Raw genomic sequence first — 21,766 nt, 5'->3', positions numbered from 1 at the left:
AACGTACCAAGAAGCAACCGTCTTACAGGCAGCTGCCGTTTATTCGTAATCGGTATCAAAAGCGAAGTTGAGTTAGGTGGAGACAAGCTCGTTTAAGCGAAGCTGAATAGAAGAAGCAAAAGAGGATGAAAGGTTGGGTGATGGTGATGGTGATGGTTGACGGTGGCGGTTTGGTTGTTGTTGTCAGCTCTCAACGAAAGCTTGACCAAGCTGCCCGTGCTGTCGACATCTACGCTCGACTTGCACTAACTATCGTATAGGAAATCACTCCACCGGCGGAAAAATTCACATATGTACGAATGGATTAACGGATGGAAGTGGCGGGTGGAGCTCTTTGGATCCTAATCTCTGCCAGGCTAATTTCGAGGCTTCATGCACATGTAATAGACAGGGAGGAATCAATATAAGCTAGCCAGCTCACGGATCCTGTCATTGGGCCCTGCACCGAACCGACGCCCCCAAGCTTACCAGTCTAGGTCCAGATCCATGCACGGCTCAAATCCGTGCATGGTCCGGTACCATCCGTTGCATATAATACGTACCGACGTTTTCTTGTAATGTCGGGATCTGTCACCCCACAGCCTTTGGGGACGAAAGCGCGGGATATCGATGCTGTATCACTCCAGTTGGGAGATATAAAATATAAAAAAGGGCGGCAGTGCATTTCGTGTAACGTATAACGGCGGTGCATGTCTTGATATCATTTGGTTCACGGCCTGTGCATATCGATATATCAGGCAGGATCCGTTCCATATATGATATGTGATATCAAAATACCCAGTAGCAATGGCCTTCCGATATTCGAAGCTGGGATACAGAGATATAGAGCCATTGAGATACTGATATGGATACATCTAGACCTCTATGTACTCGATTAATCAATTTGAAATTGTGTCCTGCACAATTGTAACCATAGAAAGACTTCCAATAATTGCAAAAAACCAATCTCCAGTATATATATTCTGTCGTCAACCTCGTGGGCTCCCGTTAGTTCTGATGCGTATACTTCAGCAATTGAGTGTATAAGGGTGTCGCAGGTAACCCCCGTCGGGCAACCTTATTGTAGACTCCTCCTCCAAACCCCTATCATTCCACCGTTGTTCTCACAGACCCTTCCCGGGGGCTGGTCTGCCCCTTCGCTCGTCGGTCTGCCCCAAGAATTCCACACAGGACAGGCCGACCAGTGTCTCGGCGATAGATAATATCGGCAGCTCAAAAGATATCTAGATATCTTCCGAGCAGTTCCAAAATCCACTATCATACCCTCCTTCTAGCCCTCCCTCCCTCAAACAAAAAAAAGAATAAGAATAAGAACCAGAAGATAAGAGTAAATATCATCATCCTATTCTTAGTCCGGACATCCCAGGGCCCTCGAATGCAGTCATTCAGGCCTACATTCATCCCTCATACTTAACCCCCAACTTCTCCAAATCCCTAATCAGCTCTCCCAACCTCAGCGCCTTATCCAACTGCTCAGGCAACAACGTCTCCCCTCTCTCCTTCCTCGATTTCAACTCCTGGGCCTGTCTAATCTTCTTCTGCAACCCCTTCGCCTTCTTCTCCACATCCGCAGAAACAGCAGCGGTATCAGCCACCCGTTCCTCCTTCTCCACCGGCTCAGCGGCCGCCTCTTCGGCAGCACCTTCCTCCCCCTCTTCCTCCCCCTCTTCATCCTTCCCTTCAGCGCCACCAGCCCCAGCAGCACCCCCCTTCTTCCCCCTCCTCCTCTTCTTCTTCCCCGCGCCCGCCTTACCCTCCCCGACAACATCCGTAGCCCCAGGCACCCCACCACTGCCCCTATTCCTCCAAGCCTCGGCCGTCCTATTCTGATACTTCACCACATCTTCTGCAGGTGTAAAACCTGGTTTTACACGTCTCTCGGGTCGGGTGGAACCATCCGCTCTCGTGGAGGAAGGGATTACTCGGGTACCGGATTCGAGGGTTTGGATGCCCGAGGTTGTGGTTTTGGAGTCTTTGGGGTTTGACATTTTTTGCTTTCGATTTGGTCTCGATTTTGAGGTTTGGGTGGTTTGGTTGGTTCGCAGCTTGGAACTTTGTAGTAGTAGTTTTCTTCCTTTTCGTTCGTGACGTCGTCGGTGGGATGGATTCGATTGAGCTTGGAATTATAACGTGATATGGGATACGTATACGCTAACGACAGTAGCAGCGGGTAGTAAAAATACAATCGTAAAAGATCTCCCTTCCCGCCGCTCGCCCGCGTGGTTACTGTAAATGGTGACAAGCCGACTTTTTTTTTTTTTTTTTTTTTTTTCAGGAAAAGGAAAAACCCTGAAATAGCTGTCAGCCGAACCAAAGGTGTGGTCTGATCTAATCTGATCTAATCTAATCTCCACCCAATCAAACACAGCCCATTCCTCCCTCCCAAAACCTCAAAATTCCGACCTTCAACACCCGAGTTCGAAAACCCAAAACCACCCGCGACGACCACCCTCCAACCTCATACCTCATACCCCCCCTTCTAAACCGCCCACCATGCCGGTACGTACCTAGACAAACCCTCAACCCCACTTCCAATATACGGGACTAACGATTGGGGTTTACTAGATCTCATCATCAATCTACAACACCATCATCCGGAAGAACTGGGCCTTCGTTGGCGTCATCTTTGCCGGCGCATTCGGTGCCGATGTGTACGACCCTCTTCTATCCCTATCTACCTCCCTACTCCGACCCCAATTCTCATACCGACACCATAAATGAACGATGTACGTCAAGAAAGGAAGGCTAACGGATTTCAAACAGTGCTTTCGACATCTACGCCCAACGTTTCTGGGACTGGAAGAATCAAGGCGTATGTTCCTCTACCCTCTATATATATATATATATATTCTGATCATATACTAACCCTTCTTTATAACCAACAGAGGCAATGGAAGGTACATACGCCACAACTCCACCATCTCCAAAGACCGTACTCTAACCCCCCATCTCCAGGATATCCGTAATAAATACATCCAATCCGAAGAGTAAACAATGCCAACGATCAAATACTCTAGCTACAACATACCTACAAATACGTTTTTGAAAGAGAAAGGCGGGAAAGCGAATTGATAGAACCAAAACCTTCTTCTTGTTTATAAAAACCCTTAACCATTGTACAAAAGACCAACCCTTTTGCTATTTCCTGCAAATACACCTATATTATATACCTTACACCCATCAACTTCCGGGTTTTGTGACTCTTATTTTTATACAGCATAGAGATGGCCTAGCTTTGTCATATTGATACTCTAGGAATTTCATTTCTTGTAATTCATATAAACACCCTTCTGTGTATACACCCAGTATCCCGCCTAATGGTCATCTGCAGCGGGTATGATACACCAGCATATATGTCACACAGACCATACCCCTCCTACATACATATACCCTCCAGCAGCAACAATAAAAAGAAACAGAGAAAGAAAGAAACCCTATAAAAAGCATTTTACAACTCCAGTTGATAAAGGGAAAGAAGGAAAGAACAAGAGAGAAGAAATGACCCCTCTCATCATGTCATATAAAATAAAGGGGTGAAGGGTGGTGGGATGCGGAGGAGAAAGGTGAAGGGTCGTATGTATAGGTTTTTTTTTGTTTCCGACTGAACAGAAAAGAAAAGAAAAACGCCAGCTGAACGGAAACGGACGAATGGATGAAGGAAGGAAACAACGCTGGATCCATCATAAAAGGGAAGACTTGTCATTATGAAAAAAGGTAAAGTATGGGAGAGGTAATAGAAAAAGAGGATATCAAGAGCACACACGCCGCCCGTTGATAAAATGTTAACAAGCAGCATCATTCCATTAAGTCGTGAAATCAAGCCTACACCAAAAGTTAACAAGTCTCCTCCCATACTCACAGCCACAGTTTCGAAAGTACGTACCAAATAAACATAAGTATTAGGATCCGCCGTCTCCCTCTCCAAATACTCACGCTCGATCAAACTCTCAATCCGTTTCTTGATCATGCTAGGATCCGGCATAAACCTCTTCGATAGCTGCTCCGTAATCTGCAACATCAAATCACCATGTTTCAACGACTTTCTCGCCCTGTATTCCAGAAAATTAATTAGCACTCGTTCACCCGGCATATATTAAAAAGGAAGATGTACTTCATAGTCCTAACAACAGCCGCTTCAATCAAATGTGCTCTGCTCTCATCGACCTTCTCTTCGGTCTCCTTCCTCTCCTTATCCGTCTCGACTTTATTCCCAGCCCCCTTTACGGTTCCGATTTTAAACTTCAACTGCTTCGATTGGAATCCAGCATTGAACGAGAATTTATCGGTAGGCTTGACATCACGGGACATAGGCGCCTTGACCAACACTCTGCTGCGCGGAGCCACGGCAAGCGATTGAAGATGGCGAATAAGCTCGGACTCCGGGATCGATGTCAACGTTTTGATTTCCTACCCTGAGTTAGTTCAATTCAATCAGACGGCGGAAATAAGAAGAACAAACATTATAAGACAACGACTCAACATTCGGGTTATTGAATTGTAGCAAAATAACCATAGCGTATGTCGCAACGTTGATCTCGTACTTGCGGCTCTTGAAAGTAGCCCGAATATCCGCGGTTCCCTAGTTCCAAAAAGGTCAGCAACAATCACCCCGCCATCATTCCGCGATATATACACACCATCTGTGGCTGCCAAGTGAGTTGTCGTCCGTTATGTCTGCGTAGATAAAACTGCTGGAACGACGATCTAATCTTCTCCAATTCAGGTGGGTAAATGCAAGTATGCGTCGTCTCTCCACTCATTGAACTCCAAGGCCAGAAAGTCGACGTCAAAACCTTGATATCCAGATCAATATTCGAGTCATTGTCGAGATGCAAGTTGGCAAGATGTTTCTTGTATTCCGTGGTCAAATCCTGTGAGACGTTCATATCCTTGAACATACCCTCCATCTTACTAGTGAATGAGAATCCCACTTCAACCTTGAATTTCCCAATCATGGCACGTTCGACATCGTTAGAAATAGATCTGCCGAGGATCAGACGCTTGGACAAGTGCTTCTTGTAGTATCGCTCGAAAATATCCTTATCGTGGATATATCTAAAGAGCACAATGGCCTTGTCTAGAACCATATCAACTTCCGCTTCCGTCTTCCCCTTCAACCCCTTCTTGATATTCTCGTCCACAAACAACGAAATGTACTCCGGCGACCTCTTATTCTCGTTGATAAATTCCGCAAAGGCTTTGGAAACGGTCTGCTGGATGCCCTGGTCGGTAGCAAAGCTGTATTCCCAAATCTTATCAATCTTATCCTTCAACGCAAGAACGTCCTCAACCCATCTCAAAGCCATCGCCGTTTCAGCATTCACGCTCTTATCCTCAGCTTCTCCATTCGGACCCTCCCCAGGAGTGGCCGGTTTCCTGAAACTATAGACACCTTTGTTAATCTCCCTCCCCAGATAGACAACCCGGTCCTTCAGCATTCGCCTAATCTCGATCACACTATTATCCACCCGCCGCACCAAGTTATACAGCACCTTTAGCTGTTCATAGCGGTCATTATCCACCATGAAATTAAGGCCAGATGCCTCCAGCTGCATGACTTCTCGAATGTTATCGGTGATCAGATGTTTCTCTACGATGGACCGGATTTTGGGTTCGGTCAGCGTGGAGATTGTGCTCTGTGTACGCTCCCATTCCTCGTTGAGACGATCATTTGTTCGTTCAATGTAGGTTGCGGCATCACAAACTTCCAGGAGCTTACGAGCTTCGTCAGTATAGAACTCGTTGCTGGCAGTCAGAAATTCGGCTACGAAAGGTTGTTAGTTAGTCGATCCCCCCTTCGGATATCACTTAGAGCTTAGTAGGAAGTACCTTCGAACTTTGTCAGATACAACTTCTGATCTTCCCTCTCATCCATTGTTTCGTACAGCCCTTCCAGCATGTATACACAAGAACGGATCCTGGCTCTGTCAATAACATCGCCATCTCTCTCCATCCTTATTTGTTCAAGGATAACCCGGTTCAGATCAGCACCAATATCGTAGTCTCTGTTCCGAAGGACATTGTCGCGGAACAGTGCCATGCCAGTGACCTGGATCGACGGTTTCTTATTGTCATTGCAGAAAACACGGTCCTAAATGCCCATGAAGCAGGTATTAGCTCATCTACAAACTATTTCAAAGGAGGGCCCCTCCAACTTTCACCCCACTCCCGCTTCCCCCATCTAGGACGATATTTGTAAAACAGACACGTACCAAATACATAAGAATGTCCGTGATCATGCCCAAGCAAAGTTGATGATCCTCCCAACTCTGCTTAACGGCGGCCAAGAACCGGTTCCCACTCTCACGTCGCCCCAAATCACTACTCGTAAGGGAGAAATTCGGTCTGGCAGGCTTTAACTGTGTGGTTGTTACCCTCTGCAGCCGGGCTTTGACTAGGTTGTTCACGCTATTATACAGCGGATCTCCATGCTTCTTGAGGACCATCTTATAGGCCGTCCTATACAACTCCTCGAAGGATAGGTTAGAGGCATCTCGCTCATATATTTGCTGTAGAGCTTCGGATAACAGCGCCCAGGCATCGTCGAATCGCATACTCTCGTTGGATATGCCCTATATAGATTGTCCGGGAGGAGAATGGGTTAGATAAAATAGATCAAGAGTGATGATATTCGTGATGTGCAGTTGAAATTCAAAAAAAAAAAAATCGACGGGAGCTAGAGGAAGATCATACCTTTCTAGGAGCTTTAATTTTGATTCGGCTGGATCCCAGTTTCGAGGCCATTTTGATTGTTTCGAAGGCCAGAAACCCACCAGAAAAGAGTATCCAAGGACTCCAAGGAAGGGTAAGGAGTCGAATAAGGATCCGAAGAAGTCGAAGAGAAGGCTGAAAATAACGGGAAAGAGGAAGTCGAGGCTAGTGATAATTTCAAGCAGCTAGCTGGTAATGAGCCGTTTACTGTATCCAAACACGAAAGAAAAGAATATGGGAGCTGTTCTTCGAAGAAGCTCTCTACGTCTTTAGGGCAAAGCTCTTTGACGTCAAGTCCTGTCCAGTCCAGGATAGTTGTAGGCAAGCTCCGTCCAGGTTGCAGGCACCTTAATTGGTACCAGTCTTCCGCCACTCTCACGATTCAAATTATAAAAAATGACCAGAAGATGACCAGAAGGAAGAAGATAGTAGTGGTGATAGTATTACGGTGTTAAATAATGACTGTCCAGGCAGCCAGAAAAAGATGGTGGAGTATTCGAGCGTAGGATTGGTGGTAATTATGAAGAAGTGGTGGTGGATTGGAACCGGAACCAGTGCGCTTTTGGTAGACGCGAGATCTGCCGGTTCTATCAACAGTGTACCCGTACCTGTCCATTTGGGTCCGATAATAGAAACCACCCTGTAAAGTCCCAACGATAATACTATTGACAGTCTGATATCGAACTGGCGATATTGCCAATACTAAGGAGGGCTATCCCGAGAATTTCCAGGAAATTAGAAAAACAGTGAGCTTGAAAGGACAAAGAGAAGCTAGTTAAATCGATCCCGCCGGAACAACGTGCTTCATTCGAGATCGATATACACGCCCAATCAGGTAAATCTAAAAGAGTCAAACATCTTGAATTGAGACTCTGCAACACAGCCAACTTCATCACAACACATCCGCTTTTCTTCCCTTACTAATCCTTCTCTTCCTCTTAGCTTCTTTTCATACTCTCCACCATCATCCTTGATAGAAATAACAACCATCACCAGCTTCGATATAGGAATACCGATATTATATATAACCATGAGGGCATCGACATCCTCTCGTATTCTCAGGCCACTCGCCAGGCTATCTCTCCAGCAGCCTCTCTCCAAGCCCATCTTCCTCCCACCAACGTACTGTTCCAGAACCTCGAAAATCCTTCCTCCAACATTCTCCTCCTTCAGTCGCAAATACTCCACTCCCTCAGACCCTCCTTCAATCCTCCCACCACCGCCCTCTTCATCATCGTCCTCTCCATCAACACCCTCAGGCACTTCATCTTCATCACCATCCTCCACAGTCTCCTTCCCATTCGCCGAAAAGCCTTCCTACGAACTAACCTTCACCTGCAAAAAATGCTCCCACCGTTCTTCCCACAAATTAACAAAACAAGCCTACCACAAGGGCACAGTCTTAATACAATGTCCCGGCTGCGAAGTTCGACACCTCATCGCCGATCATTTGAAGATATTTAGAGATAAGCCGACAACAATTGAAGATATTATGAGGGAACAAGGGGAGAAGATTAGGAAGGGGATTAAATATCGTGATGGTGATATTGAGATATTACCGGGGGAAGAGGGAGAAGAGGTGCCGGAGATGGAATTGAAGGGTGATGGGGAGAAGAAGTAATGTGTGAGGATATGAGGCTAGAAGTTTGAGGATTTCTAAGCCTATAAAATCTCTACTCTGGTATGAACTGGCTTGTGTCACACACGCACATACGGTGCATACCCTTAAATATGGCTATTCTATGGCGGACCCGTCGTTTCGTAGTTTCCACGAGGAAGTCGACGGATACAATCGACAGCTATGGCAGGAAGACCATGATCGAATATTTCGAATCCTGGAGTCTTCAACCCCGAGAGTACTACTCTGAAGTGGAGCTGGATATTCCAGTAGGCCTCTCCCACCATCTAATCTGCTTTGTCAGGGCTATCATTTGTCAATGGTATCATGCAAGTGTCTACCGGTGGCTATCGGACTCAGAAGCATATAAAGTAATCTGATGCTGCATTTATAATTTACAAATCTAATGAATCCAATATGACCATCGAATACATCACCAATCCATCCCTGTTTTCCAATATAAATCGTGTTGCACCAGAAAACTCCAACCTCATCCGTCCCACTTCGGTTCGAAACCTAAACACCATGAAACCCCCAATTCTCCGTCGCAAACCCTTCCGCCTCCACCGCGTCCACAACTTCACCCGCTCCTTCTGGGGCCGTAAGGGTGACGAACCAGTGGAATCCCTAATCCCCCGAATCTCCGAAGAATGGCATCGAGGGGTCGAGCAGCACCCCGACCTGCACCGGGATCCTCCCAAGTCAGTCGCGATTCTGGGTTCTTCTCCCTCCAACTCTTTTCCCCCAAAAGAGTCTCATACTAATACCATAGTTCTTACGATATACAGGCGCAGGAGTAACCGGCCTAACAGCAGCCTACCAACTCTCACACTTCTCCCCAGAAACCTCAATAACCCTCCTTGAAGCCTCCCCCCGAACAGGCGGCTGGATCCGCTCTCTCAAAATCCCAACCTCAAAGGGTTCTATAATCTTCGAAACCGGTCCTCGTACCCTCCGCCCCTGGACTGTCAACGGCATCATAACATTAAACCTAATTTCCCACCTCTCCCTCCAATCCCAAATCCTCAGCGTTCCCAAAACCTCCCCTGCCGCCAAAAACCGATACGTCTACTTCGACAAACGACTAAACGAGCTGCCATCTTCCGTACAAGGTGTATTTAAAGCCTTGCAACTCCCCGTGCTAAAGGGTGCTATACCTTCAGTTCTTACTGAAATATTCAGGAGAAGGAGGGCTAAAGATGTTGAAGATGAATCTGTGGAGTCTTTTTTGACAAGGAGGTTAGGCGCAAATTTGACGAATAACCTTGCTTCTGCGGTGTTTCATGGAATTTATGCTGGTGATATTGCAAAGTTGAGCGCCGATGCGCTGTTACATACTGTATACCGGAACGAAAGGGTGTACGGAAGTATCACGAGGGGCATGTTGGGTGTACAGGAGATGTTGCTGGAGGAGAAGTTGTTGGAGGGGGTGTATGGTTCCAGAACTGCACCGCTGTTAAATCAGTTGAAGAAGACGAGTATATACTCGTTCAAAGGCGGGATGGAGACTCTGACGAAGAGAATTGAGGAGGCAGTGAGAGAGGAATGCGATGTTACGGTTAAGACTGGAGTAAAAGTTGATGGTCTCAGATATAACCAAGAAACAAACGAAGTCGAGGTAAACACCATATTCCACGATCTTTGTAGGAAGCGCTGACTCTAACAAATATATCAGGTACTGGGCTACGACTCACCCCACAACTCCTTCGACTTCGTCATCTCCACCTTACCAGCATGGTCAACCGCCAACCTCCTACCACCGCAGACATCGGACGCCCTCTCCGAAACCACGGGCGTAACAGTCATGGTCGCAAACCTATTCTACGACAAACCAAACATGACAGGCTACTCCGGCTTTGGATATCTAATCCCCAAATCCGTTCCACTCGAACAAAACCCCCACCGAGCGCTCGGCGTAATCTTTGACTCGGACGCAATGCCAGAACAAGACGAACGTCAAGGTACAAAAGTAACAGTCATGCTCGGCGGACACTGGTGGGACAACGCCACATCCCTCCCATCCCAAGAAGACGGTATCATAATGGCAAAGCAAGTACTTCTTCAACATCTGGGAATAACAGAAGAACCAGCGGAGACAATGGCTTCTTTACAAGTGGATTGTATCCCACAATATGGAGTTGGACACGCGGGGAGATTAAGACAGGCACACGAAGACCTGATGGACAAAATGGGTGGGAAACTGGTACTTGCGGGAAGCAGCTATGGAGGGGTAGGACTGAACGATTGTGTAAGAAGTGCTAGAGATGCGGCATTTGGAGTAGCAGCGGGAAGACCGATGACTAACCTTGAGAGATGGGCTTTCGAGGAGGTCTGGATTCCCAAGGATATGCCATGACATACCATAGTTGTATACGTACTTACATACTTTAAGTACTTACAGGCCTGTATCTATGCTTTGTATATAAAAGGAAGGACTGCGCTGTACATACTTCACAGCTTTACACTCCCCTCCCCTCCTCCTTCTTCCACACGTACTATAGGTATAGAGTACAGTAATATCCACAGCTACAGAGAGCTTCAAGCCGTCTCCCCGATGTCCCCGCCCCCCATAGATACACTAAATATGCGGTATCCCAATCGACCCGGAGCCGGACCTTGATAATAACTCCCAGTCTCTCTCTCCTCGAAAAATCATTTCCTCTACATCATCCTCCTCATAAATTCATGAAAGAACAAGAATATCACAATCCCGGCCTCCATTGTCTGCAATCTTGTAGCCTGGAGGCCTGTTCCTCCATCAGATAAGATAAGATCCCAATCTGATAGTCCCAATTCCAACATCCTCAACGCAGTTCTCCAAAATGAAAACCCCCAACTTACAACTTCCGCTCCCTCTTCTCCCGCCTCGGCCCTTCCTAACCCACGACTACTACCACCGCTGTTGTCGCGGCTACTGGAAATCCACCAGCCCCAAAGGAATCCAGATCTCTCTTCTCCCTCATAAAGCTCTTCACCTCCAACTCTCCGAGAGGCATCACTACAGAAAATTCACAATAAACATGGACACCGATCTCCCCAGGATCTTCATCACAGCCGATACTAACGAATTCGATCCCGCTGAACTCGCACAATGGAAGTCAGAAGGATATGAAGTCGAGTATATCGCCAAGGCTGATTCTCATACATTCGAACTACTTGGCGACTCTCTCGAGAGCAGTGAGAAATACTGTATCATTGGTAACTAAACAAACTACGTCATCGTGCATATTTAAGTTCTTAATATCTAATTGTCGAACATTGTTGTTATATAATTTACAGCCTACGGAGCTGCTGCGACCCTCGCTCTAGAGTACGCATTATACCCAGTCGGTAATCTCGCTGCTCTAATATGCTACTACCCAACCGGTCTTCCTTCCACCTTCCCATCGGACGATTACCCAAAACGAATCCGCCATATCTTCATCCACGTTCCAGACGCTCAACCATTCAACTTCGACATCACAAGGAAAGTCCCTTCTTTAAAATACCAACTCTATCAAAATGCCAAACCAGGGTTTGCTGAAAAGATGACGATAAATTATAACCCCATCGCCCAGGGGTTGGCACATACAAGAACTTTGGCAGTTGTAAGGGAAGTTTTGGGGCCTCGTGTGGATTTGGAGGAGATCTGGGGAGAGCATTTGCTTGCTTCCTTTGTTGCAAAGAAGGCGAATAAGACTTTGGATAGTATGGTCAAAGAACCTTACGTCAACCACGTCAGTCGATGCCACTCATCTTCATAATCCCCTCAAGGATTTTACTAAAAGGGAAGGAATTGATTAATAGATCCCAACTCTGACCGGCGGCAATGGCTACGCTGAACTCCACCGCTTTTACAACGAATACTTCATCCCCAACAACCCCCCATCTTTATCCCTCCGCCAAATCACACGCACAGTAGGTGTAGACCGTGTAGTCGATGAAATGATCTGTCGATTCGAACATACGACCGAAGTCTCCTGGATGCTCCCCGGCGTTAAACCCACAGGACGCAAAGTTGAGATCCCCATTGTGATCATTGCATGTATCAAAGCCGGGAAGGTTCTCACGGAACATGTCTATTGGGATCAAGCTTCTGTGCTTAAACAGATTGGAGTAGTCGATTTTACGGGATTACCGGTTGCGGGACCTGAGAGCGCTTGGAAGGTTGAGGATAGGGAGTCTGTCGCTGGGAATTCTATGTTGAGAGGCTGGGATGAGACTCTTACTAATGATGGGAGTGCTACTGCTACTGAGGGGGTTGCAGATGCGGAGGGGCGTTCTTTACAATAGCAAAAGCAGGTCCTGGAGGAAGCGTTCTCTGTAACTAGAGGTTAGAGGGTGGGTTTTTTTTCTTCTTCTCCTGTTTCTTTTCTTTGGGGTTTCTGGAGGGCGATATTTCTCTTGTTGACGTGAAGTTTTTCTTGGTATCTTTTGTGAATACCCTTTTTTTGTTTCTGCGATGGGTGTTTTAAAGGGTTATAATACGCAGGTTATTCTTGTTCCTTTTCTCTTGTTGTTTTCTTACTTGCAATGTCGTCTCGCCGTTCCAGCGAAAGGTGAGGGTAGGCTCCATACTCCAAAGGCGTCACTTTCGTGTATCCAAAATCTTCATTACCTTGTCTCGTCACCAGCATTACCATGGAGGCGGTTAACAGCTACTCTATTACACCGGGCGTTGCTTACATTAAAACTCTACGCATAAGAAAACCAATGGATTGCATCGCTATAGCGCTTATTAAATGGCATGCCTTTGTCCATTTCCATACACAACCCAAGTCCCATGGCTACTTCACGACCGGATAGGAGATAAATAGTAATAATTTCATTCAATCCTGTTCATCATAAACATACATCTCATCATCCCCTCCCCGTTACTTATAACCCAAAACGAACCCAACGCACCCCTCCAGACCTCCAAAATTGTGAGATCCAGAGGTGTGGTCGTTCCATTTCGTCAATATGTTTTTTCTTGTGTAGTTTAGATATCACCCATCCAGCTCTCTCTTTCTCTCTTCGCGACCCAGAAAAAAAAAAAAATCTGACAAAGGAAATCACCCACACTTACAAAATCACTAGTCCGCCGCCTACATATGTTAGAAAAAGAAGAAGAAAAAGGCTCCCTCTGCCGCAATAGTTAGAGCAGAAAAAGATAGCACGCATAGGGTTTTTCAAAACCGGGTAATAAAAATAAACTAAACTCAAAAAAAGCTTCAACTAAACCCATCTTTCATTTTCAAAAAGGTTCAGGAGAAAAAGCCAATATGAGACGAAGAAAATGGTATCACCCAAAGAAAGACCCAATGCGCACAAAGGAAAAAGAGGAAGAAAAAAGAGGACCAAGAACACCAAGAGGACACATAAACAATAATTGGACAGTGGAAAACTCCAAACGCAAAAGACAATCGGACAAGTAAAGGAAAAAGAAGATACCTATAACCGGTTTTATGTGTTTTTATTTGTGCATAGAGGGGGGGATTGCCAGAGAACAAGACATAAAGGTTCTGTCAGGGGGCTCTAATGCTAATAATGATAACTTCGACAGATGAAGCTATTGGTCTGGTTTTCAAAAACCGTATTGAACAGTTCGGGGTGTAGTGAGTAAAATAATGAAGTCTCTGGTGATCGTGAGTTCGTTCGACTGATAGTAGTAGTCGAGTTCCCTCCGGTAGTATGGTTAGCGTGTTTGTCGTTGTTGAAGTCGATGATTTGTCGGAAAGTGGTTAATTCGAAAAGGGGGTTTCCCATGTAAAAAGAAGGGGGTGTGATAATGTGCTGGAGCAGTGTGATAGGGTGTGGTGTTGGGGTCATTAATAAAGTCATAGCTAAGTACTCGTTCGACGCAGGATGCTGTAAATACCAAAAACTCCGTCGCAGGCAAGTACTGTCGCGTAATCGTAAACTCTAAGGTGTCGCTGAATGAACGTCGAGAAGAAAAAGAAGAAAAAGAAAACCAAATACCGGGGAAGATGGTGATGGGGGGAAATATTGGGATTGGGGAAGGGTTTAAAAAAGAATATAAAAGGTGGTCTCCCGGAATTAGGATATCCAGTGGGAAACCAATTGACCAAAAACCGAAATGATGCTATGCAATAGAACGCTATGCCGTTGTGATTCCGAAAGACAAATATATAGTCGTTAGTGTTGAGGTCGTAAAAGGTGGTTGTCAAGTATTGCTGCCGTTGAATCTAATGGCGTCAAAGAAAAGAAGCCGCCATCGCCATGCAGTTCCATCTAGGATATGCACCTGTCGGATTCTTTAATAGGAGCAATGACGCTTGCCCTCATTACGAGGGCGTGCTAGAACGCCGTTCATACCAAAGGAGGCTTGACCAAGTGGGGCACGCCGGGCAGACGGGGAGTCAGTGTTGGTATTGGGGACGTTTGCTCCGAAGGTGTAGCTCTGTGCTCGGCCAAATTTGGTGGCTTTACGGAATTTTCCCATTTCACGCTCGCAGAGTGCCTTGTGGCGAGAATCGTCCATGCCAACATAGTTTTGTGGCTCACAACGTTCCTTATGTTTAGCGAAGAAACCACTATAGCCACCATCGAGGATGTAGACTTCAGGATAGAACAAAGTTGGGTAACGATGCATATTGATTTGGCGATCGCGAGATCGAAGCTGGTGAGCACTATTCGACTATGTCAGTATTTGGCCATTGTTGTCTTACAATAGGAATAACAACTCACATTCTTGGAGCACGGTGGGCTGAGTACTCGCAGTGGAAGATCAGGAGGGTCTTCTTAGCTTCGGCCTCGTTTTCAGATCTGAGGGACAAGAGAACCTTGTCAACATCTTCGGTGTTGTTGATGTTAATGGCACCAGCAATGTGGCCACCCTCATACTCATACTCGAATCTGCAGTCGACAATCTTCAACTCGTCATACTGTTCAGCATACTTTCCATCAAGAACCTCAATCATGGTCTCACGAGTGATCCTCTTCAGAACATCCTTCTCAGTTCCAAAGCATGGGAGAACCTGGCTTTCACGCGCAGCAACCTGAGAGGGCGACTCGACACAGAACTTAGGCTCCAACTTTGACTTGGGCGAGATGACATCCTCGGCTTTATTGTACATGCTGAGGGATCGTCGGCACGGCATTTTACGCGGTGGGCCGTCTCGAACGGCTGTGCGGCGGTTGGCTCCAGCCAATGGGGAGCCGTCAGAGGGACTCTTCAAGTCCTTGAAGACTGGCATACGAGGTTTACCAAGACTTTCATTCAAGCTGAGACCCAACCCGACACGCACGACCTCCGGAGACGCTGTGAACATATCGTCGAGAGCCATGATTGGAGATATCTTCTTATTACCAAATTGGAATGGCTTCTCGTCATCTTCACCGTTGAACCCTAACTTAGAGGCTCCAGCGGATTTCAACACGATTTTTTGCGTAAAGGTCTTGGTACGTTGGGAAGGGCGACGTGGTTGAAGTAGCTTCTTGCGCCTACATGTCGATTGTTAGAAGGACTAGTGGTATACTATCCGTCGGCTTAGACCTACTCATTGCTTGGTTTGCGCTGCATTTGGCAGGGGCTGTCCATAACCGGAGATACCTCACTAAGCTTCGACTTATTCTTGGTAAAGACTGGCTTGTGCGGCAAGGGGCTCAGCTCCATTATATCCGAGCATGCTGGCGACGATGGAAGAGGTGGAGTTGTGACGAGTGGACCTGTATGCGACGAAGACTATAAACTCTGGCTACCAGCTAGGCTTCTATAAGAAGCAGAACTTACGAGCATTGTCGAATGATGAGAACAAGGAGCGTCGCGGAGTAGGGAATGCAGGACTACGCATGAACAATCGAGAGTTAATGAAATGATGTCTAATTGGGAATAAATCTCAAATTAATATGTGAACTTACGTCTTGTCGATATGGAAGTTTTGGGATAGATCTGCAGCTAGACAGTCTGTAGGAGAAGCCTCCATGCTCATATCGAGATCGAAGAAAGATGAATCCTGGCTGACTTCAAGTCGAGGCGTGTAAGGACTCTTTGGATCGAATGAGAAGCTCGGGCCGAGAGGAGTCGGTTCGAGCCAGTTGCCCTCTGAGCGGCTGATAGCAGCCAGAGGAGAAGAGAAATCCATTGTTGCCATTAGAAGACACTAGACAGTGGTGTGTGATGTTCGGATCTGATAACTGAGGAGTCTGCAGGCAGCATGTATGTGTAACCCGGGTGGTTACTGTTGACGTTGCTTTGTTGGCGCAAAGCAAGCAAGGAAGGCTGATTGCTTGATATGTTGGTCCACAGTTGAAGATGCGATACACTCTCGTTTCTTCCTCTATCTACCAGAATCGAATTGATATCAAAGATAATGGTGATGTTTGATGATATCAATTACCCAGTCTCTTCTGTCGAAACGGTTCGGAGGGAAGGTGGTCAGTTCAGTCCAAGTCGGAAAGAAGAAGGACCGGGACGAAGACCACCAAGGGATGTAGCTAAGCTGCAAGGTTAGTAAAGGCGAAGAGAAGATGGCGATGCAAGTGATCTGATAGGGAACGGAGAGAGGAAGTTGAGGTTGAGGTTGTGAGGATGTCAGGCTGGTTTTGAGGTTGGCCAGAGGAAGGCAGTCGAGATGTCAAGCCAATCAGGGCAGAAGTTGTCGCTACAGGGCTAGGAGCCGGTTGCTAAGGTTTCGGCCTGGTCTGATTTCCTAATTGGAAATAACAGCAGCGAAGCCGTGATGTTTGAGCGCAGGCTATCCTCTCTCGGCTCTGTCTCTCAGTAATTTCCTGGTACTAACTAGGAACACTAGTACCCCGTTACTACCTAATATACTAAGGATTAAGGGAGGCGAGATGAGGTGAAAGCTCTCTCGCTATGGCGACCACGATAATAGTAATGATGGTGGTGATGATGGTAGTGCCTCCTGTTGCTATGGGCGACGGCGTAACAGACTTCTTACTCTGGCCGAACAGTCGAAAGCGGGTCAGTCAACGGGGTAGTCCCACCGACACCTTTTAAACCAAACCAGCCAAAACCGCAAAAGAAAGCCTGGTGGTTGTTATGTGCGGTGATGCAAAGCGGCAGCCTTTTTACCCAGTAACTGAGTCCTGAGTTAGCGGCGCCAGGGACATATCAGAAGGAAGGCAAGCTCGATAACAGAAACTCAACTCCCGCAACAAAAGCAAGTTGACACGCCCGAATTCCCCCCAAAGCCACCCATGCACATATTACTTAACCATTTGGTATCGGTGTCAGATTCCCGACTCCAATAACTGTGGCAGACAGACATAGGTAATATTCGTCCGGTCTTTTTTGCCCGTAGATTCTCTATACATGCTTGCTTACTTACTGACATGGACATATACAGCCGCTGGTTAACATTTGAACTACAATATCAAGCGAACACCGCAGAAATGCCCCCGAAAGCAATGGGAATAAAAGTCCCAAGACAGCGGGAAGAACTCCCCACGAGACGAATCCATACTTCCCTTGCCTAAGCTGCTTCCGGCATCTGGTCGCGATAACCATAGAAACCAGACCCGGCCGCCACTAAACAAAAAAACTTCCAATCAAACAGGTAAATCCTCTCTCAGGCCTGGTCAATGGGAAATGCCTATTAATGTTCAGTACTTGAGGGCACAGACTAGCCATGGGTGCTATTTGACGCTGCTGTGCCCTTCGGTATGGCGTATGGAGTGGTAGTGGTATCCGGCTCCACCCGTAATACTGATGTGTCGGTTGACAGCGACAGTGAATTAGACAACCGTCGTCCCGTCGATGCATCTTGAAATTTGCATATCAATGTCTTGCATAGAACTTTCTCTAACATTTTGACAGCAAACCACCACCATTCGAACTACCATTTGCATTCATTGACCTTACTAACTCACAAGAAAGAAAAAAGAGTTCCTTACCCGCGAAATTAGACCAACATCAGGGCAAACGAAGGAATCTCTTGCTCCAAAAAAGACACCAGCAGGGGTCAGGCTCACCCCCAATCCCGCGTAAAAATCGCTTCTTATTCTTTATTCTTCGGCCCTATGATCACAGGAGCCTGTGCCAACTCGACCCACAACAGAAGGTTGCTTGGGGACTCCGATCCGTCGATTTTGATTCGCTGCGACATCAAAATCTGACGACACCCGGCATCTCCCTTGCATCGCTCTTGGGTCGAGTCTCAGAACCCGAAGAACTCAGCTCAACCAGGCCGCTACGATGAGAAATTTTTTGTCCATGGTTTGTGTGAGGGTGTGTGGCTTTCCTATCTCCGCCGACCACCCACTAAGGCCCCATGCGAAAAAAAAGACATTGATCCCCAATTTTAGCATCACGGAAGAGAACCTCGCGAAAAAGAGGCTTCATTCCAGAAGTTTAACCGATGAGCAAAGTTACATACAATCGAAATTACAACCTGCATGAAAGGCGCTTGTTTGGTCGCCTATCCTATTGTTCAGAGAAGCCGAAAGTTGAAATCTCACGACACTGGACTCTTTGTATCGCGAATGCGACTGGGCGTTCAGCCCGGCAGCCAACATGCATGCGTGGGGTTCAGCCGTGGGAAGACGTGTTGTTTTGGTCGTTGCCATGGACCGGGGTCCCATTATTTACCATGCGAGCCCCTCCATGCAGGCGCACGACCCAAATGTGGGGTTATCCGAGCCGGTATCCAAAACACTGCGACCAAAACATCCGCCTCACAACCACACAAGCCCCAGCCAACGAGACATCGGGAACTGGGGACCCAAAGGAAAGAATATGTGGAATGCGCACGCTTTTTTTCGGTCTTCAGCCTAAACCACATGGAACAGACCAAGCCAAAGTGTCTATTTCTCACCAAGGAGGTCGTCGCATGTTAACTTCGACGATATCGGCGTCAGCAGTGTATCATGAAACCCCTCAACGGGAAGAAAATTCTAGTAGTTACACGAAAGGAGTCGCTTGCATCCCTTCGCTCTAGTACTCTATCGAAAACGCCTTTGTTGGAGAAGCGAAAGAGAAAAAGTCACCGTCAAGAATGTCCGGAACAATTGAATGAAGCCCTTCTGACGGCAGTTTCCCTATCAATCCGAGACCGGGAAACCCTCGCTCGAGGATCTTTTAACATCACGTTTCCTTTGCGTGTGTGGAATCCAAGAATGAAGTCAATTAATAATCTGCGCTCTGCGACAGAGTACTCTTAGCTCTTAATGCTGGTGACGTCGAGAATAGGTAATTGCTCGATATCATGAATCAAGAACCTATCACCCATTGCATTGACAACTTTAATTTACCCGGGGTCTCCAGAATTCTCCCAACTATTGCAACAGCCAACGCACTCAAAATGTCATCACATTCACGAGTCAGCGATGAATTCTACCAGCCACAAAAACCACCGATAACAAACCAATAAAGCATTTAATATTCGCTAATTCAAATGTTAATTTTAATATTAAGATGCTAAAAAGATCTAACAATAGAAATAAAGAGAATTTGAAATTGTTAGCGTTATTCGAACCTTTTCGTAACGAGCTTCACAACTATAACAATTGTTATTTCCCCAACTCAACTCGTCACGACAATGAATTTGACTATTTTTCATTCCAAGTGCTTACGGAAATTAGTTGACAATCTTAATTATTCCACAAACAATTGTGAAGCAATCCATTGACCAATTGCACAATAGCCTGACAGGCTATTCCTTAAAAATATCTATTTCTTTCAAGCCTCAATCACAAAAGAGGTATCCATCGTCGTTCGAGACCTTTTTTTTTCTCAAGATCTTTCCATAACAAAAGGGTAGTCGGATAAAACATCCGACACGGATATCGGGATCGGCCAACCGTGCCTTTGCATGCATTGACCCAACGGCGCGGTGTTTCGCGGATACCTAGAGTCGGGCTCCATACGCGGATGCATCCACGGCGGCAGCACGAAGTCTGCAATATCAAACCGACTATATCATCAATTAACAAAGAGCCTCAGGGCCTTCTCTAGCTTAGCTTACGTACCGAACCCTATTTATTTTCGCGAACGGCAATGCATGCATAAGAACTGAAAATCGATCTACCGTCGCTATTCGGGGCCTTTGATCCGCCATCGGAACATTTGTTAAAAAATCCAAGCTAGATATATATCTAGAATTTGAATATTCATCCAAACAAAAATATCAAGTACGGAAGTCTGTGTACGTTTTCTATAATTCTGGTAGTTTGTATATCATGGAATATATCTTTGTGATTGAAATTAGGCTTCGATATTTAAAGATAACTAGCCATGCTACTTTCGTCGTAGAATTCATGCATGCATGCATCGGATCTCGCGAGCTCACCATAAACTTGGAATCTCGATTAAGATCGATTACTAAGAACCATTCTCGGATATTCGCAACCATCTTTCGATGGGATATCTTAATCATCACGTGGAAATAAATATGAGAGGGCCATAATTAGTTTTTTTTTATCTCCGACTCCTGTCAATGAAACGAACTCGCTTCGCTAACTGGCTGTCGGCATCGGGATATTGCAGAATTCCAAAGGCAAAGATTCCTCGGGACAAAAAATAATAATATAGATCCACTATATTGGATTGGCGTTTATTCATCAAGGGACAGCAAAACAATATCAGCTGGCTCTATAATACACCCCTGGCTTCTTAGGCTATCCAAATTCTTTAAATCGGAAGAGTTTGAGACCCATTGAGCCTTAATCCCTTCGCAAAAAAGATGACGCAAAATTGGCAGAATCAAAAAGTCCAAGCTCTGAGCTAAATCGACGATCTTGAAAACAATCACAGATATAGATCCATGCAAGGTCCTCTTTTCCGCAAAAAATGTGCATGATATCTGCGAAGTGATGACCGAGTGACCGAGTGTTTTGTTTTCTCGTATCATATTGAGGAACTCCAATCGATTAGGTAGGTGCAGACCACCCCCGCCGGCCGCCAGCCCTGCAAGCTTACAGGTCCTGCAAAATTCCTTGTGATATCACCGAGTGAGCGAGCGAATCGAAAGCCGTCTCAGCATCTGCATGAACTACTTCCTTGCAGATATTGCGTTCTTTTCAGCTCGGTACTGCAAGTGCAAGACAAGGGAGTTTGTTGATAATCGATGCGGGGAGTGGGGCCATGATAGACACGTCTTAAATCACCTCACAGGCTCGGCCTCTTTGATAGGTTAAAAACGTAAGATTGGACATACATCAGCGTCACCGACGACACCGAGACTAGCCGACGACCGTGCCTACCATCCCGCGAGGAGAATTTCAATTGTTGATATATTTTTTCGAATTTCGAAGTTTCGCGTTCGATGTTTTGCTTTGCGCAACACCATGAGAAATTGCAACAAAGTCAAATATCGATTCCTTGGGATTCAAAGTTATCTCCATTTGAGAGTTTAGTTGTCATTGCATAGATATACTCGCCCTCGATTGATAGGTGGAATATAATCTTGATTCCGATAGCGTTGATATATAGTGCTTAGACTTCTTAGATGACAGCATACTGTTTTATATCACCATCATAACCTTAGATTCAGG

At 46.2% G+C, this 21,766-nt stretch overlaps 6 protein-coding genes across 7 annotated transcripts; 3 read left to right on the top strand and 3 right to left on the bottom strand.

Annotated features, from left to right (window-relative positions):
* Window positions 1-1,397: 1,397 nt before the first annotated feature.
* DFL_004274 (uncharacterized protein) lies at window positions 1,398-1,988 on the bottom strand (the record flags this gene model as incomplete). Its single annotated transcript, XM_067633341.1, has 1 exon — window positions 1,398-1,988. One exon carries the CDS (start codon window positions 1,986-1,988, stop codon window positions 1,398-1,400), a length of 591 nt encoding a protein of 196 aa, XP_067491520.1.
* Window positions 1,989-3,816: 1,828 nt separating this feature from the next.
* On the bottom strand, window positions 3,817-6,744 carry DFL_004273 (uncharacterized protein; the record flags this gene model as incomplete). Its single annotated transcript, XM_067633340.1, has 8 exons — window positions 3,817-3,822; window positions 3,884-4,049; window positions 4,112-4,407; window positions 4,460-4,579; window positions 4,638-5,764; window positions 5,830-6,091; window positions 6,213-6,572; window positions 6,694-6,744. 8 exons carry the CDS (start codon window positions 6,742-6,744, stop codon window positions 3,817-3,819), a joined length of 2,388 nt encoding a protein of 795 aa, XP_067491519.1.
* Window positions 6,745-7,741: 997 nt separating this feature from the next.
* On the top strand, window positions 7,742-8,332 carry DFL_004272 (uncharacterized protein; the record flags this gene model as incomplete). The annotated part of the gene is made up of 1 exon (XM_067633339.1): window positions 7,742-8,332. The coding sequence occupies one exon, from the start codon at window positions 7,742-7,744 to the stop codon at window positions 8,330-8,332; it is 591 nt and encodes a 196-aa protein (XP_067491518.1).
* Window positions 8,333-8,746: 414 nt separating this feature from the next.
* DFL_004271 (uncharacterized protein) lies at window positions 8,747-10,685 on the top strand (the record flags this gene model as incomplete). 2 transcript variants are annotated; one of them, XM_067633338.1, is made up of 4 exons in its annotated part: window positions 8,747-9,030; window positions 9,118-9,125; window positions 9,211-9,947; window positions 10,005-10,685. In XM_067633338.1, the coding sequence occupies 4 exons, from the start codon at window positions 8,747-8,749 to the stop codon at window positions 10,683-10,685; spliced, it is 1,710 nt and encodes a 569-aa protein (XP_067491517.1). The 2 variants fall into 2 exon arrangements, with proteins under 2 accessions (XP_067491517.1, XP_067491516.1); XM_067633337.1 differs by having other exon boundaries at window positions 8,747-9,047; window positions 9,118-9,947.
* A 466-nt stretch (window positions 10,686-11,151) lies between these two features.
* Window positions 11,152-12,601, top strand: DFL_004270 (uncharacterized protein; the record flags this gene model as incomplete). Its single annotated transcript, XM_067633336.1, has 3 exons — window positions 11,152-11,527; window positions 11,609-12,045; window positions 12,116-12,601. The coding sequence occupies 3 exons, from the start codon at window positions 11,152-11,154 to the stop codon at window positions 12,599-12,601; spliced, it is 1,299 nt and encodes a 432-aa protein (XP_067491515.1).
* Window positions 12,602-14,567: 1,966 nt separating this feature from the next.
* On the bottom strand, window positions 14,568-16,395 carry DFL_004269 (uncharacterized protein; the record flags this gene model as incomplete). Its single annotated transcript, XM_067633334.1, has 5 exons — window positions 14,568-14,940; window positions 14,999-15,754; window positions 15,811-15,979; window positions 16,044-16,096; window positions 16,172-16,395. The coding sequence occupies 5 exons, from the start codon at window positions 16,393-16,395 to the stop codon at window positions 14,568-14,570; spliced, it is 1,575 nt and encodes a 524-aa protein (XP_067491514.1).
* Window positions 16,396-21,766: the final 5,371 nt, after the last annotated feature.

The sequence above is a fragment of the Arthrobotrys flagrans genome, assembly GCF_004000055.1.
Source record: "Arthrobotrys flagrans strain CBS H-5679 chromosome Unknown unitig_0, whole genome shotgun sequence".
In the NCBI taxonomy this organism is placed as follows: Eukaryota; Fungi; Ascomycota; class Orbiliomycetes; order Orbiliales; family Orbiliaceae; genus Arthrobotrys; species Arthrobotrys flagrans.
The sequence above is the reverse complement of the archived record's forward strand: the minus strand, read 5'-3'. Positions and strand labels throughout refer to the sequence as shown.